General features: G+C 39.7%; 1 protein-coding gene across 1 annotated transcript; it reads right to left on the bottom strand.

Moving 5' to 3' along the window:
- Positions 1-375: 375 nt before the first annotated feature.
- On the bottom strand, positions 376-13,089 carry LOC136521085 (structural maintenance of chromosomes protein 5-like). Its single transcript, XM_066514801.1, has 29 exons — positions 12,737-13,089; positions 12,481-12,634; positions 11,666-11,739; positions 11,351-11,500; positions 11,112-11,216; positions 10,880-11,028; positions 9,762-9,873; positions 9,528-9,683; positions 9,241-9,362; positions 9,029-9,173; positions 8,889-8,954; positions 8,130-8,258; positions 7,782-7,880; positions 6,820-6,985; positions 6,595-6,740; positions 6,304-6,367; positions 6,111-6,235; positions 5,934-6,011; positions 5,201-5,273; positions 4,499-4,602; positions 3,803-3,919; positions 2,898-2,975; positions 2,611-2,710; positions 2,476-2,530; positions 1,496-1,544; positions 1,320-1,407; positions 1,154-1,226; positions 961-1,064; positions 376-849 (listed from the first exon to the last, which is right to left on the bottom strand). Exons 1-29 carry the CDS (start codon positions 12,974-12,976, stop codon positions 797-799), a joined length of 3,174 nt encoding a protein of 1,057 aa, XP_066370898.1. The 5' UTR covers positions 12,977-13,089; the 3' UTR covers positions 376-796.
- Positions 13,090-13,463: the final 374 nt, after the last annotated feature.

The following is a 13,463-nucleotide window of genomic DNA, read 5'->3' on the forward strand; positions in this document are numbered from 1 at the left end:
TCATGATACCCCTTCACTTGTATAAATATATTTCAGAGATCAATGAAAGAGATGGTTCTCTCAAATCTTCATTTACATTCACACTTTAACAAAGAGTAGTCAAACGTTAACACCACAAGAATCAGCAGATGAGAAAGGCAAACGCTGACAGAAAAAAAAAATGCGCCTTCACTGTAAAAAGTTAAATGCTGTCTGGCAAATCCTAGATTTATCCTGGGAATATCTCGAATCGTGGCCACTGGCAACAAGAAAAATCAGCATGGCCACGCTATTGGCGACATGCTAATGAGATTGAAGAAACATTCGAGCGCGCTGCGAGCGAACAGGCTGCAGCAAATGAGCGTCGAGCATCTGACAGAAACAGATTGGCCAGTATTCGAACGCTACAACAAACCTCATCAAGAGATTATCCATGCAACAGTGAATTGAAACATCCCTAGAGAGGTCACACTGATCATAGCAACTCGACAGGTACACACCACATGGACTGACTTCTGCAGTCACGCTGCAAAATAATTACTGAACTAAGCTGGTCACTTGCAGAAATACTGGTTAGTGGTGAGCTACCGGGTAGGGATCATTCCGCAGTGCAGTACCCTCCCGTGACAAAAGGGCTGCCAAGTGACTAGAGCAACCCAGCAACTAGTTCTAGATAGATAATGCAACCAGCAACCTTAGCTTCTCCTATATTTACATGGAGTACAACTAAAGCTTAAATTAACAACCCAAAAGCTGCTTCCAGCTCTACACGCTAAACTTTAAGGCCTCCTGCGGTCAAGGCAAAATATTCGGCTCATCAGTGCCCAGCTGCGCTGACCACTGTCCTCCAACAATCTCCGGAGCTCCATGCTGCAAGCATCACAAGAATTAGATACAACTCAGACTGAGAATGTTTACATGTTCAGTTCGCCAGTAAGATCAGCATGATTTCCTTTTTAGAAAGCATAAGCGGACAAGTACCTTTTGCTGGCTCCTCAATCCATGGGCCGTTCATAATGTTGAGAATGCTGCAGGCATTGCTGTACTCCAGATCAGGTAGAAGCTTGGGCGTCAGAAGGAAGCATCTGCAGGCAAAAGAAAGGGGCGGTTATCAGATGTCGGGAGGTCTGAAGATCTGCATGCTGTACAAAGTGTTGACAGCACTGTCACTCACTGTGGCGTGTTAATTTGGCTGGCAGCTCTGACAAGCTGCTGAAACATTTTCCTCTCGTTTATGGGGTCCATTCCTGCATATTCGGATGAATGCATTAGACCACCTCAATGCCACAAGTTAACGCCCATACAGTTGAGGGAGAAATGAAGCAATCCAGTTGTGTTACCTTGATTTATCTCATCGACAACCCGAAAGGGGCAGTTGGTAAGATCTTGAAGTGACACAAGATACAAGATGGTCGATACTGATCGCTCCTATGAACAGGAAGGAAATAATAATGACCATAAGTAGGTGAAGAGAAAAGGTTTCACATTTGACTTGACACTTGTTGATCCTTCATACCCCTCCTGATTGGTGATGAGAGCTTAGCACCTGCAGCTGACTAGTTTGCCTGACAACCAAGAGAGAATATATCAAAACCCTTGCTAGAAGCACAGCATAGAAAAAAACAATATCAGCAACAAATATGCAATCAAAAGAATAGATACTCGCCACACAAATAAATAAAAAAATATTTCTTCCATGAGAATTAGAAATATTTACATATACAAAAATCTCCTGATAGACTAGGAAATAGGAAGCATGCAGGTCACAAAAGAGGGAGAGACAGACTTGAGAAAGGATAAACCATCTTCATCTATGAACTGTGCTTCACAGAAATAGTGTTGAATCAGTCATGTTAGGAGATTACATTTTAATTCAGTTGGACGCTGGTTTCACAACTCTTCAGCGAATTAGAGTGGAACCTACTTCATATGATGGCAAGACCACTATTCACTTTTAGATGATAAGGACAAGAATACTGGAACTGCACAAAGCGTGTGCGAGTGCTTCAAGGAAGCGAAGTCCACTACAAATATAGCACACGACAAAACAAGGCAAGCCCACTTCACAACATGCACTGAGGAGCTCTGGAAGGCTGGATAAGAGAATATAACGCAAGCGCGCTATTTCATTTCTATTACATTCAATTCTGATTTAAAAAAAAAAACTTTCACAAGATACAGGGATCACAGAAAGATCTGTAAGACAGACTAATACATCATCTGTAGATTAATAAATAATAATCATAAGATTTTGTCAAAATAAATTCTAAAACTACTTAGTTTCCCTTTAGTCAACAACTTGGAAGGGCTGAGTCTGGTACTCCAGGATAATGTAATTAGTAGACAATACCAAGCTAGCTTACCATTACAAAACAGTACATTGATTAATATGGTGCAGAGTATGTTTTAAAAAAAATTAATATGGTGCAGAGTGATGGTTATTTATTCATCCAGTTTCAGAAATATCAAAGTTGCTCTCGTTTGGTGAAAGCTCACCTAAATTTCACCTTTATAAGAATGCCATAGTGATCAAAATCAAGACCATGCTCATCTGCGCGGGAAGTTTTGACACGACAATTAGTGTATTATCAAAGAAAACAAACAATGGTGAAGAAACAGAACCATACGTACCCAATGAAACTTCTCCAGCAACTGCCATTTCTTGAAAGTTACGACTGAATGTGTCATTTATTTTTGAAACAAGAGTCCGCAAAGTTGGAAGCCATTTACCCTACAAAACGACTTAAGTCATAGGAGATGGATCCAAAAAAGGGCGTACCCAGTGCAGAGAGCTCCCGCTCTGTGCGGGGACTGGGGAAGGGTGTCAGTGGCAAGCCTTACCCTCGCTTGTTAGATGGATCCAAAAAAGAAGTAAAAAAATTCATTTCAATTCAGGTGACAAGATGAAGTATTCAAACCTTTACTGTTTCGATTTCAGAACAGCATATCTCATGTTCACCCTTATCATCCTTAAGTTTATTTGAGATTGATTCTATCTGTAAAATCAAAATTGTATCAACGAAATTCTAGGCAGGAGATTGATTTAGTAGCTCAAAACAGATTATGATTCAGTAGATGAACTGTCCAAGGCTCAAATCAAATTTGACTTCTTTTGGATGGTTCAACTGTCCAAGGCTTCATCTACTATCCTAATTTATTTACAAATGACAAGAAGACTATAGCATGATTACACCCAAACAACAGCTTATTATTCATACATTGTTAGGGCAAGTGGGGCCGGCTGTGGCTCTGGACAAGGTGTAGCAACAGCAGCTTAGGGATTAATTTGTAGCAGATAGGGTTGATTAGTTACATGGATAAGATTTGTTAGTAGGTTTTTTACAAGGAGATTTGTTAGTAGGTTGTTAGGCACCTGGTCTATAAAGGCATCCTTGAGAAATAGGTTAGGAAAGCAGAAAATAGATCAAAGAAAGCAGCTCAGAGTCTCTATGGAGGGCAAGTTAGCCGATCTATCCTGCAGTTCTTGTATCAGTTCCCGTCTTCCCGATCAACAGACCATATTCATACATAGCCAAGCATTTTACGCAAGGGTGGTAGTCTAAAGGGAGAGCATGCTGGCATGCAACCTCCACAATTTTAATGCACTTCAGGAAATAGACATTTCATAACACGCCTTCCTGGATTCCCTCACTATGTTATCATCTCAAAAGGATTTTAAAAACGCATATCAGTAATCCCATAAAATGACATCTGTTAAGTTCTCAATAGATAATTCAACCAGTGATAATACCAAGACAGTCAAACCTAATCATTGCAAACTGGCCAGCACATATGAACAACAGACCAAGACATATTTTGATACCTCATGTTGCCGGTTTTGATACTCCTGCAAAACATTTTGGTTAAGAAATAGCATAGAATTTGCCTCCGATTCAGTATCTTGTATTGCAGCTTCCAGTTCTTCTACAGTAGTGGGCATCTACAATTAGAAAGAAGTCAAGAATCAATAAACGGATTATTAGTGCTAATGATGCCACTAAGAGCAGTGCTAGAAGATTCTATTGGTGTATATAATCACTTAGACGTGTGTCATGTCCAACCTCGCATGGTTAGTATACGATATGACAAGGCTATCGAAGTCTCAATTTTCAGCGTGAGCACTTTAGAGCTGGAACTCATTTTTCTCGTATTTGACTGAAAGGTAGTTTGTGGTGGATTGAGCATGCAGGTGTTGTATGGCTTAAACTATTATTGCAGATTCAAGTAAGGTGCAGGAAAACAGGATTTGATGATAAAATGGCATAACCACGTAAAATCCCGTTGTTATTACTAATACAACAGACATTATTAATGGCCATGATCAATCTAAGTGAAATGCTTAGTGTGATGAATATGATTGTCATTTCAGACAATTCAAAAAAGGAATCAATACTACATGCATTTAATTGAAATATAAGAAACAATCAGTACATTTAGATAACACAAAACCCATTGTCATGAATTGGTACTCTACCATAAGTTCAGAATGAAGTTTGCACAAACTAAATTTTAACTATACCGCACGAAACTCTTTTTCAAGGTCTTTAGTAATCATGGCTATCGACTCTGCTTTCTGTTTCGCAATAGACAGCCTCCGCCTATGCTCCTGAGTGATTCTTTTATCTGAAGAAAATAAAAAATGTGACAGTTGAAATCAGTTTATGCATATTCAACTGCAGATAATAATTTGTAGAACAAGGAAAAGGAAATTACTCTTCCAACCATATTTCAAGATAACTTGCTTATACTTCTCATTTCAATTAAATTAAAAAATAAGTTACATGCAGTCACGGATTGAACAGTAAACTGAAATTTGTGATATTTGCAAGCTGAAAACAACAAATAGATCAACCAAAGGGCTATTCCACTCAATTTATAAGTTCACTTCCCACTTAGTTGTTTGTTCACATTGTCACCTTCGATTAACTCTTCATTTATGTTGCACATAATTGGTAAAGCACGCCCAAAAAGTGTGCATTTTACATTTAAAAAGATGCACAAATATATTGTGCCACCGCTTACAAAATAATTGACTATGAAGCAATGATGTGAGTTGACCCTGATAATTGCGGGCTCAACCAAAAGATCATACTTAACAAATTATTGATGTTAAGTGGGGAGAGGGGAGGTCGCCCTGGCCACATTTCACCATTTATAACTTCCCTGACTTCACAAATATCACAAGAAAACAACAAGAGAATTTATTTTAAAACGAACTTACAATCTTCATAGTTTCTAGCCTTCTGATTAGCCTCCTTTTCAAGTTTTTTCACATCCTTTTCCATCTCCCATATCTATGACATGATCAATTATGGTCGAACAGAAAGAGAGAAAAAATCAGTAATACCAGCCAGATAATTTCATGAAGCGTAGACATTATGGACAACATAAGAAAAATTGTTACAGTTCTGCAAGCTCACAAACTTTATAACTAGGAAAAAAACAAGAAAACAACCATTCCATTCAACTGAGTTCACTTAGCACTTAACTGTATGTTCATTTGTTAATTTTGCACATCATTGCTAAACAAGTACACCAAATTATCTACATATATTAGTGCCCTTCCATACAAACACCCACATATTTCTACATATATTAATGTCCCCCCATCCAACACCTGCCCATTTCTTTCATACGATGTGCATGCATTTCAAGATTTAAAGCTCATTATTTTTACCAACAACTAACCTAACGATTTGTAGATTTTGTGAGATGGAATTAGTATGACCAGACCCATATTTACACATTATGATTTTAGTGTCATTAGCATTGTAATATAAGATAAATTAAAGCAAACCTTATTTGTGAGACCAGACAACAGCAACAAGCCAAACGATGTCTTACATTTCAAAATGTACTATGTAATCCGATTGGAAATGATAGTACATGCAATCTCTTCTAAGAAATGGTAGTACAGACAACCTACTTTTGTAAATATAGTTAGAGGGGTATACCTTTGTATCGAGCTCAACTGAAGCCATATTCTTTTCTGTGTGACTCCATTTGAGAGCAACAGCTTCAGTAAGCAAATCCTATGACAGTTGAAATAAAACTGAAATAAGTACAAAGTAATTTGATGCTTCTCAGGACAAACAACTAAAAACGTTTGTTAGCATAAAGGCCCTGCTAACCTTAAGTTTCATCATTGCATGAAATCTCTCATCATTTAACTTAGCCACCTGATCAAGAAGCTTTCTTGTGCTAGATTCTACATCTTCTTCTCTGGATATGTCCTTCAGCGTTCTCCTTTTGAAATCTGGAAGGAAGACCAATTATTATATGATTCACATGAAAGGAACAAAAGAACAGGAGAAAGTATCATACCAACACGCCTTTGCATCTCTTCTCGTCGCTTCTTGTGGTACCTCATCGCATTAATAATTTCTTCCTACAAAATTTAATTAGCAAATATAAGAGTGACAAGGAACAACTTACTAATAATTAAAATCAATGGAAATTTTTTATTAAAAAAATAGGAATAGTTCCGGCCTTGGCAATCGCACACAGCCAATTTCTTACAAGTTTTAAGCTCATCAGCTGATTACATTCGAAGGGATAAGAAAACACCAAATTGTAGGGAAAAATCAAAAATCAATGGAACTGAATAGATCAAACCTTCTGCTTGTGTATATTTGCCTCTTCGTCTTCTAACTGCCTCTGCTTTCTATGAAGCGTCTTTATAGCTTCACGCATTCCTTCAATATTCGTTACATGGTTTTCTTTCTGAAGTCGAAGATCTTCAATGCCACTTACATCCAGATCTGCGGGGAAAGGCTGACAAGAATAAGACACAGTAGGTGAATTATGTATATGAATTTTATCAAGGTTGAGATGACATACTGCTCTTGAAGAGACGAGAAGGACGGACTGCATCTACATTTGCTGACATATAACTGCTATATCTTGATTTGGACCATCGATAATGGTTATCCGGTGTCCAAAAGTCACCAATGCCTAACTCTGATGCCTCATCTGCTCTGCGATGAGTTTCATCTGTACCTATGTACTAAATACACATAAAAAGAAGAAAAGTGAGACAAAAAGCAACTTTGAGTGGAGGGTTTCTGTCATGTGGGGCCAAGGCTACGTCAGGCGCCGGCGCAACCGCGACGTACGCCGCGCCGAGGAACGCGCGAACCGCGCGGGCCAGGCCGTTCCAGCGAGCAGTGGCTAGATGGAAAATTAGGACTGTTAGTTTGTTAAGTCCCTAGAATCAAGGAGTGATTAGTTTCCCTTTCGGTTGGCCGCATGGCTATATGTATCCAGTGACAAGAAGTTTAGGAATTAAGCAATGAATTATCCCTAAACTCTCCTCTCTCTCTCTCGTTCAACTAAGCCTGCGGCGGAGGGGTAAACCTCGCCGGAGAAGACGGATCGCGACTACGAGTTACGTAGTCGGGGTCGTGCTATCCTAGGGTTTGAGGTCCTTGACAGTTTCAGGTACTCCCTTCAATTTGAGGTCACTTGATGGAGGACGTGTCTTTTTTATCTGGCGTGTTGTGTGTGTTTGTGGGTGGGCCGTACTCTTCACGCGCCAGGTTCACGCGGGGGGTTCTTTGGTGTTCTTGTTATGTTTCTTGTTCTCCATGCAATGTTAAGTGAAGGAAAAAAATGTGATTTGAAACTGAACACCTGATGATGGTATGGGGAGATTTTATAATAGTTATAAGAAATTAGTCAAAGGTATGTTTCAGGGACCATGCCAATATACAAATTGTCTATCTTTTGTAACTGGAGGGGCAATAACCAATGCAACTTGGTAAAGGTTTATGAACAGAACATAAGTAGTAAAGTAGTTATACCGAATTATCCAAACCCGCCTGACTAATCAAAACATCTTTTACAGTGTCAGGGGCTTGAAATACTTGATCAAGTCGGGAGTAGATACCAAGTTGCTTCATCTGCCAAAGGAAGAAAAATAGAATATGCAATATTACTATCACAAAGTTCCCAGGTCATGTTTTAAGTGTGAACAGAGGTCAAGAAAGCACTAAGATCAATCAAGTCACCAAAAGGAATAACCGTGGTGCCCATTCATTCAAAATGCTCAGGAACAAGTAAGGATGATGGTTAGTGTGAATGCTCATGCATAATAAAAGTTGTGAGGGTGCAACAAATAAGGGCAAATGCTTGGCCCGTATCTGCTTTACCTCCGGAGTGATGTTTAATGGTTGTCTCCTTGCGCCTTCGTGCGCCAAGTAGTTCAGAACAGGGATGCCATACTGCTTCGTTTCACTAACAATGTAGTCACGGTCGGAAGCATCCAGAGTGATGAATGACTGGTACATACAATTGTTTACAGCAATTACAATGGTTTTCCACAATAAAAGAAAGAAGATGATGGGATGTAACTGTTGGCAAGTCAGCAATGACAATAAACTACGGCTGTATATACGGAATGGCATATGATTGGATGGTGGTCATCCTCAGTAATGGGAGGATAAATCTGCTTCTGCACATGGACTATGCATACAACATGGGAATGTGCAATGGCAGTATAGCACAAGGAGATCCAGCAGCCACTCGTAAAATTTTCTCCTAGCTGTTTTCTCTAGTTCCACATGAATGCTAAATACACCATGTTTCAAATTATAGTTCACTTTGGCTTTGTCCTGAATCAAACCTTTGACTAAGTTTATAAAAAAATTGGAGCAACATTTAGAACATCAAATTCGTTTCATTAAAATTCTCATGACACATGTTTTGATTGCGCATTTGTTTGAACTTATAGATGTTAATATATTTTTTCCTGAAAACTTGGTTAAAATAATAGTTTTGACTTAGGACAAAACCTTGTGAACTATAATGTAGAACGGACTAAGGAGGGAGTATAAACTAATACAACATGCAATGCATGCAACATTATTTAGCAACAATCAAGAAATGAAGCATTAGCACTGAATTTGTACCTTCCATATATAGTTTGGAACATGGTTTTCCAAGTAAGTGGCGTGAAGCTTATCCTGAACATTTACCTGGGGACAGTTGAAACAAGGTATAGTATCATGGCCTCAAAGAAAAGGACTGTAGACAGGAACACTACACGAACCTCAAGGAGAACAGGCCCGTAAACTTCTTCCCTGAAATTGTTTTTGTTAGCTTGCACCCAGTGGTATGCTTCAACGATTTTATCAGCACCAGCACTTCGCAATGCTTGGAGTAGCTTACTATTCTTGCTTTCCATTTCCTTCAGCCTGGAACAACTTAATGTTAGGTAACCTAGTCTTTTGTGGAGAGGACAGCAGTTCGCAAGCAGGTTACCTATCACAACATCTCCTCATGCTTTCTTCCTCTCGGGCTAACTGAGACTCCACGGCATTCCTTTCCGCTTTTAGATTTTTTATCTCAACATTTATTCGTGCAATTTGGTCTGTTAGCTGTGCCTATTGCAAAAACAAAAAATAGAGCTACTAGTGTAAATACAACCATCATGAAAAAATGTGTTATTATGAGCACATAAACTGGACAGGATACCAGTCAATCACAGAGAGTAAGAAAAAATATGCAAAAAAAAGCAGGGTGTAATGGAGTAAGGCTAATCAACTGACATTTTCAGCTTTAGGAAGTTCATACGGCTGTAGATCTTCAAGTTCCTTTTCAGCAGCAGCAAGATCTTCCTTAGTTCTCAGGATCCTTTGCTGGCGAGATTTTTCTTGCTTTTTCAGGTCTTCAATATCATCAAATGTAGCTTTCAGTTCTGCATTCTGATACCAAGGAATGTCAAAGAAGGAAAGCAGCAAAACAGTAATGCATGCCTGATTACAGTAAAGAATGGTTCATACCAGCTTTAAATCTTGGTCCATAACTTTCTGACGGTTGTTCATGTTTTCATTTACTTGGCTGTTTATCTTCTTTATATTTGAAGTACGAGTTGCCTTGTGTTTCTTGAGTTTGCTACAAAAAATGGCAAAAAAGAAGTCTCCCTTTAGACCTTAAAATCCAAACATTGCTTATTCCAAAGGCACACGATAAGCTAATTGGATTTCCTCAATGTAGCACAATCATAAAGATAAGTTGTTTCATATACCAATAGCATATTCCTAACCTCTCAATGCCCACTTTTCTTTGTGTTTTTTTGTTTGTTTTGAACAAGTAAAGAACATTTTTTATACTATGTTTTAATTGTCATTTTATTCTCCCCTATGTATTTGAAGCCAGAAATGGAAATTGTACAAGCAACTTCAAAGTAATATCTTGTAGAGGGAATTCAGCTGAGCCTGAGATGTGCCCAAAAGGGTTTAATTGAATGAAATGAAATAGTCCACAAAATCTTAGCTGGAAATAGGACTGTAAATGATGCTTAAGCTGTCTTGAGGCTAGGACCATGACCACATAAACCCAGAAGAATTATTTATGAAACTAATAAGGAATAGTGTGGATGGGAACTTGGGTGCATCACACTTTGGAGATGCTTGACGGCAAAGGAGTTGGTGTGCAACTAATGTTCTGAATTAATCCCCTCCCGTCTCCACCTTGGGTGGGTGACGCAATCATTTAACTTAGTATCTCACAAAAATTTGACCACATAGGGATGGGAAGTTTCATTTTTCAAATTTTTTGTAAAGTGACTGAATTCATATATTGCTATGTTGTCAACAAACTATGGCAATCAGGAACTTCGCTTCAATCTCATCAAGCAAGAAAAAAACACGAATGAAAAAGTAGTGTACCGATCCCAATTGAAATTGGAGGTGAAGCTGACCCAATTTCCAATTATTGGAGTACTCACTAAAAGAAACAGAACTATAATGTAGGTGCATTTCTGTCATCCATGCAAAGGAAACCTTTTTTGCCCAGGACGAAAAGAAAACCATGTAGTATGAAATAATTCGAAAACATCTAGAAGGAATGTCTATTCCCAAAATGAACAATTGACACTTTCTGGAACCATGGAACATACTCAATAGGGCCTTTTGAATCTTCCCAGACTCTGGCTGCTTCTTCCATTTCTTGCTTTGCACTTTTCTCCTTCTCTTTTATGACTTCTATGAATTCCTTCTGCATCATGTCGAATTTCAGCCATGGCAGCTTCTTCTTCATTAATTCAGCCTATGGTACATTAAACAATGCATTATAATAGCATCAGCGAAACTTATGATTAGAATCATACACATGGACAAAAAGGTACATACCTTTCTAAGGAGATTATCTCTTAGTCGAACACGTTCAACATCTTTTTCTTGTTCAGCATTGAGGGCCTTTAGATTATTCAAAGTCTTTTCCTTTTGCGTTATAGCCTAAAATTGACCAGAAGATAAACAGTAAATCGATAGCATAGATTTGACGCCTAACAAACTGTTTCTGAAAAAGTCAGGTGAGCTTAAAACTCTCAAGCGAACAAAAAAATTATAGGAGCAAGATTCGGCATTACCACTTCAAGTGCTTTCAGTTCCTTACTTCTCTCTACAAGTTGACGATGCTGAATAGGTAAATCAGGATCACCAACGGCCTTTTCAGTCTCTTCTAGAAGTTGAATCGGACTTAGCTTTGCAAATTCAGATACCCGATCTTGTGGCAAGAACTAGAGAAGGTTTTGCACAGAACAGCAAAATAAGTTAAAGCTCCGCAGTTGCTTTTGTTAAGGACAAACAGCTCATTAATCTATCATGAACATGCAGAGCAAATATAGATGTGTGACATAACAAACTGGAATCTACAAGAACTGAAGCCGCATGTAAAGGCCAACCTGAGTTAAGTTGTTAACTTGAATATTGAATTTCTTAATCACATCAATAACTTCCTTTTTAGGGACAGTTGCACCTGCAGGAAACAAATTTCAGTTACACAGAGGAAGAACTACTTCTCCAAACAAGAGAAACACATTCCAAAAAATAATAAAAGAAACAGAAACAATAAAGCTACTCATGCATACACTCAGAGAAATGGCTTTGCTGAAATTACATGATAAGGGCCAACATGGCAACATTAATTAACATCCTTAAGAATATGATGTTGAGCCAACTGAAGTAGAGTAAGTTTATATGAAATTTATACCAGCAGAGATTACAACAGAATCTTGTGTATGCTTGTAACTTGTTTTAGAAAAGGAGTTTCTTCCAGCCTATGTGTTGTATGCTTGTAACCAGTACTAAAAAATATGCAAAAATATAAGCATTTCTATTTACTGGATGAATACAACATTCCTTTCGGTAATTTCCTCTAGGACAACTAAGAGCAGCATCAATCACAATATCAGCTTGTCTAAGGTGTACAAGATAGAATGGAAAAAGGGGAAATATCCCAGCCATAAAACCAAGACGGTAATACAGCAAGCCAAGATTTTGACAAGTGACTCAATACACTAACCATAAAGAAAAAAATACAATCGTTGGCACATGTCAGGAGCATGCATCCGCTGGGAAAATGTAAATCCCTTTCATGGGTAACTCACTGTACGCAATTGACCTTATGTTTGCAACAACAAAAAAGGTGGGCGTCCTCTGTTCTACTTGCCGATACTTCACAGAAAATGCAGGTGCTTTAGGAGTGAGGCACTAGTACCATTGAGGAGCCACTCGGACTTGTTCTTCGTATCAATCTTCCTAGTAATGCAGATCTTGTCGTCAGGTGTATCCCCGCGGAGAGATATCTTGACGTGCCCGGCAACCTCCCCTCTCTTGACGAATGCACCGACGCTGGACGCCCTCCCAAGAATCTGCAACAAATATCACAATCGCGGTGACAACTGACCCGTACTACAGTGAAACCGCTGAGGAAACATAGCAGATTGCTGCGATTAGGGTAATCGAGCACGTACGTTGGGGTCTCCGGCGAGGCCGAGGGCGATGGCGCAGACGAGCGAGCTCTTGCCGGACCCGTTGGGCCCGACGACGAGGTTGAGGCGCGGGCCGGGGCAGCAGACGAGGCGGTCGTAGGTCATGAAGTTGAAGAGCTCGATCTCCACGATGTTCCCCGGCACGTAGTCGTCCTCCCCGCGCTGGGACGGCGCCGCGCCGGAGGCGAACTTGGGGCGCTTGGCGGCGCGCGGGGCCGCCATCGCTGACGCGAGGCAGCTAGGGTTCGGCGATTGGGGAGCGGAGACGTTTGGGTATTGGGCGGGTTTTGGGGGGAATGGGAGGGGAACAGAAGAAAGAGGCGCCAACGGCCAACCCCAGCACGATGGTGTGTACGAGGCGCCGGGCCTGGCACTGGCCAGTCAAAGCCCGATGACCCGCTCCGCCGTGTGCAAAGGGCCGAGGCCGAGGCCGAAGCCGAAGACCCACACGAGTCTACCGGCCCTGTTGGCTTGTGATGGTTCGTGTCGACGGGCTGATAAGCCCAGCAACAAACGAACAAGTACAGCTTCGTGCAGAGGAAAAAAATATAGATTGGCTAAATACACAATAAAAAACACTTAGTATTTATGGTAGATAATAAATATCGGTAGATTAGTTGTTTGGTGTATGTTTTCTATTGAATTTATTTTACTATACAAATAATATTGATACTCGCCGCATTGTTTGGAGTATGTTTAAAAAACACTT

The sequence above is a fragment of the Miscanthus floridulus genome, chromosome 18 (assembly GCF_019320115.1).
Source record: "Miscanthus floridulus cultivar M001 chromosome 18, ASM1932011v1, whole genome shotgun sequence".
Classification (NCBI taxonomy): Eukaryota; Viridiplantae; Streptophyta; class Magnoliopsida; order Poales; family Poaceae; genus Miscanthus; species Miscanthus floridulus.

Coding starts and splice junctions, on each gene's coding strand:
- LOC136521085 (XM_066514801.1), bottom strand. CDS start 12,976: ATGGCGGCCCCGCGCGCCGCCAAGCGCCCCAAGTTCGCCTCCGGCGCG. Junction 6,986..7,781: donor AGGCGGGTTTGGATAATTCG/GTATAACTACTT, acceptor ATGTGTATTTAG/TACATAGGTACAGATGAAAC. Junction 6,368..6,594: donor CAAATATACACAAGCAGAAG/GTTTGATCTATT, acceptor TAAATTTTGTAG/GAAGAAATTATTAATGCGAT.